The sequence below is a fragment of the Monopterus albus genome, unplaced genomic scaffold (genome assembly GCF_001952655.1).
Source record: "Monopterus albus unplaced genomic scaffold, M_albus_1.0 scaffold226.1, whole genome shotgun sequence".
Lineage (NCBI taxonomy): Eukaryota > Metazoa > Chordata > Actinopteri > Synbranchiformes > Synbranchidae > Monopterus > Monopterus albus.
The window spans coordinates 597,511-601,644 of NW_018128106.1; the positions used below are offsets into that span (position 1 = coordinate 597,511).

Genomic DNA, 4,134 nt, shown 5'->3' on the forward strand with positions numbered 1-4,134 from the left:
ACTGGATGTTTCTTAGAAATGATGTCCATCAGCTTCACCTGTGAGGGGACCTCCGTCTTCACACTGATCCAGGGGATCTTCACATCTCCATAGCGCTTCTCCACCTCCCCTATCATGGCTTTGATGCCAGCAAACACATCAGTCTGGCTGACACGCTGCGCATCAAATGGATCGTATATGAACAAGAACGTGAGTAAAACATTATCATGCGTGTCCAAAGTGTTCATCACATACATATCGAGGAAGTTGCCGACATAGTCCTGATCCTGGGCAGTGACAGGTAGAATGACCTGCACACGCGTTGCCTCTGTCACATAAGGCATGGGGATAATCTCCACTGCACTTAGAGGGCGCAACAGGTTGACCCGTTTTGCAATGACCTGACTACGGCCTTTCTGCGTGTAGGCTTCCAGTGCGAGGTCCAGTATGTACTCCATACCACGCGTAGGATCAAAACGTCGGTAGCCATTAAGCAGACGGCGTTTACGGAAACGTAGCTGTGGCTGGTAGAGCTCATTTAGACGCTCTACTGCGATCTCCAGGACTGCATTTACATCGGCACGGTCAGCGCCTTTAATCTCACACTTTGGAGAGCTGTCAATGCATGAGTAAATATGCTCTTCTGTAAAGTAATCCCAGTTTATAACTTCAAACCGGGTTCTGGGTTTGAAGGGATGATTGATTCCAATAGGCCATGTGACTCCAGCCTTACCCTCTGGTGTTAGGTCACTCAGGTTGTTGATCTGCATCTGATGAGTACACACAGATGTAAACATTTTCCTTCATGACAAACATCTAACGAACTATCATTAGCAGCTACTGTAATTATGTAATAATTGGCAGATCATAGACAGAATAAGATGACACTGGAATGTACTATTTCATGTCCCAGCAAATCACCCTTGTCTTGGCTTCCTCACATATTTTACCAACCAGGTATTTCAGCTGAAAAACTGGGTGTGGTTGCAGGAGGTCAAATCATAAAAACGCAGGATGAAAAAGCACCAAGAAGTATTACAAACCTGCAGCTGCTGGATCTGTAGGTACGTCCATTCTAGCTCAATATGGCTGAAGCGTTTGTGTAGGCGGTACATAAGGTTCGGTTCTGATACAGGATGAACTGTAAAGGCTTTTTTAAACTGCTCACTGTCTTCACGCTCTGGATCTGCATTTTTCCCCAGCTCAAAGTAACGGTAGGTCATCTCCTGCGAGCCACACAAACACAGGTAAGACCAGAAGTGTTAGACTGGCAATTCCTCCTGTTACACATTTCTATTAGTGCCCATTCGTTAGACTTGTTTTTACCTGGTGCACCTCGACACAACTGAGACCCAGGTAATCAATAATGCAGCGGCCCAGCCACTCATCAGGTCTCACACTGAGGATATCATTGCGGCAGGGGTCAAGATGAGGCTGCAGACGGGGCAGCAGACTGACGGGCAAAAGGGAGGTCCCACACGGAGGATATCATTGCGGCAGGTGTCAAGATGAGGCTGCAGACGGGCCAGCAGACTGCGGGACAACAGGTAGCCATAACCACCATGGCAGTACCTCGCCTTCTCCTCTCCACCAATAAACTCCTCTGCTCTGCCCATGTAAAGGTCCTGACCCGCGCTGAGATGGCCCACCAGCTCTGACAGACGATCTGCCTGCATGTAAGTGTCATCCTGGGCTAAGAAGAACCAGTCGTAGTCTGAGCCGTAGTGCTGGTGCAGGTGACGCACTGTCTCATACATCAGCCACACCGGACGGTCATCACCGTGGGCAACTACAGTCATGCCATGAGGCACCTTGGGGCTGCGCAAGCCCGTGAAGAAAAAGGTGCGGTGGAAGTGGTGGGCAACTGTGCGGTTCACTGCCACGGCCAGCGTGTTCAGGGTGGCCCGAGAGGTTAACACGCCCACCAGCAGGCGCTCTCTGATGCCCAGTTCAGTGTGGATGTATCGGGTTCTGAAGAAGTGGACAAACAGAAAAAAATGAAGAAACAGCAATGAGAACATCAAAACACAAACAATACAAAAGTTCAATAATTCCTCTTATAAGAATCAGCTCCTTTCAATCAGAAGAACTGTAGACTGCAACAAACTTTAAATCTTTTATTGAGATTTTTACAGTCAATAATCAGCTGTAGGATTTGAATAAAGTCATAAGAAAGATGATAAAATGTTTTGCATTTGTCAGTCACCAAGTTTCTACTTCCACACCTGAGCTACTTAACATTTGTACAAACTGGATCTAACCTATAACACAGCTATATCCCACTCTGTGCATTTAGGTTACTGCTGGATAGATCTAAATGAAAGCCTATTCAAAAGAGGTTCAACCAACATAAATCCTTTGGAATCAAATTGTCTCATGTTTCTTATAACAAATCCTGCAAGATATAAAGAACTTCTTTAAGCGGTCTTTGCTGCATATTTTTAGAAAACAGATGTCAGTGACTGCACATCTGTCCACTGAAAGCCACTGACAAAGACTTTTCACAGCTTCTTTAAAGCACCTTTTATGGTTAGAGCACTGCTGTTCACATTAGTGTGATGTTTTCATTTCTTCCAACACCAGGAAACCAGGACAAATACATTATTTTCACACTCACCTGAGGACTTTCTTGTATGGCTTGTTTGGGTCCTTGTGATAGGGCACTATACGTGGCTGGAAGTCTTCATCTCCAGCTTCGTTTCCTAAGTCCCCCTGGGTATTTACTCTGCCCAGAAAAAGCCTGCCATTTCCCAGACCATCTCCACAGGAGTCATCAGTATCCCCTTGTGTCCAGGACACCATCAAAAGACTCAGACTGCAACCCAATGACAGCCCGAGGATGAGGGGTAAAGCAGGCCTGAACAGGGCCAAAAACGACGTAAGACGCATATTTGATAGCTATAAACTAAACTTACTGAGGCTGTTCAGGCAAAATGTCCTACCTACAATGTATCAGAGCATCTGAATATGTGCCAAATCTACAGTGCTAGCCTGTGTTAGGGGAACCAGATGTGTTAACACTGACAGGAAACTGCCTTAAATATCACATTCTTTCATAAGACTCGTGCCGTGAGTATCATCAGTCAGAAAAGATTCCAACAGATGTATTAAATTACAAATGTAATTCATGTTGTTGTATCTTTGGCCTCATAATAAACTAGTTTGTCCCTTTGTAATAACAAATCAGTGCAAACAGCTTAACACTGTTAAAGTTTAATGCAACTTATCCGCTGTCTAACACACTAAACCGGTTATGCTAGTCACTGTCTTGTAAACTACTGAGTGCCTTTGAACTAGCGTTAGGTAAATTAGCTGAACTAATGTCAGCTAGCGTTACCGCTACTTCTCAGGTCCGCTACCTAATGTAGCTAACTAAACGCCAAATAGCACCTGCTAGGTTGACCGTTTGACTTTACGGTAATCAACTGAGATCTAAGAAAGAGAACTCTAAAGTTTCGACCGCCCGATCTGAAATGATGAGCTCGATATTAACGCTTGTGCTGGTGGAACAGAGTAAGCTCGGAGGTTAGCATCGCGGCCGCCGTTTTAGTGTAGATATGTCGCTCCTCGGTCCATCTCCACTGACTCGGAGGCATAGGTTCCAGTTCTTATCGTTTGTATAGGTAAAAATCCATGTAGCGACGCCATGCATATGTCGTCCATTTTCATTAGTTTCTTGACTTCCTCAAAAAAACTGAGCGCCCCACGCACACACACGCACACTCACTCATACACACGGAAAGTAAAAATAACGTCCCCTTCCCGTTTTTCCACCCTCATCATCGCAGACTGCCTGTGCTGCTACTGCAGCATCACTTCTCACTGATGGAAGCGGTGCGATAAGGATCTCTTAAACCCACTGCCCAGAACCTTAGCTAGATAATAACATATTAATATGAACATAATAGTGTAGTACTATGTGAACATATGGACCCTTATGATCATAGCCTCAGATTAACCTCCTAGGGGGTTCCGGGGCAACATTTGTTGTTGAGCCTGTGTATGAAATGAGTAGCATTGTATGTTGTATATTTTTGTATATATGACTGTAGAACAATTAATTTTAGGCTTCTTTTCTACTTTAGTTCTGATTCTTATTTTATTTCGTTGTGTTATTTATTATTAATATATTTTAAATGTATTTTCTTATAGTTT

The 4,134-nt window shown here is 44.4% G+C and overlaps 1 protein-coding gene across 1 annotated transcript in view; it reads right to left on the reverse strand.

Annotated features, from left to right (window-relative positions):
* chpf2 (chondroitin polymerizing factor 2) overlaps nucleotides 1–3,907 on the reverse strand; it is a 4,828-nt gene extending 921 nt beyond the window's left edge. The window contains exons 1-5 of the mRNA XM_020619816.1: nucleotides 2,597–3,907; nucleotides 1,510–1,950; nucleotides 1,306–1,432; nucleotides 1,023–1,205; nucleotides 3–749 (exon numbers count right to left, since the gene is read on the reverse strand). Coding sequence (XP_020475472.1) covers nucleotides 3–749; nucleotides 1,023–1,205; nucleotides 1,306–1,432; nucleotides 1,510–1,950; nucleotides 2,597–2,868 — 1,770 coding nt within the window. The 5' untranslated portion in view covers nucleotides 2,869–3,907. The remainder of the gene's footprint in view (nucleotides 1–2; nucleotides 750–1,022; nucleotides 1,206–1,305; nucleotides 1,433–1,509; nucleotides 1,951–2,596) is intronic.
* Between the last annotated feature and the right edge of the window lie 227 nt (nucleotides 3,908–4,134).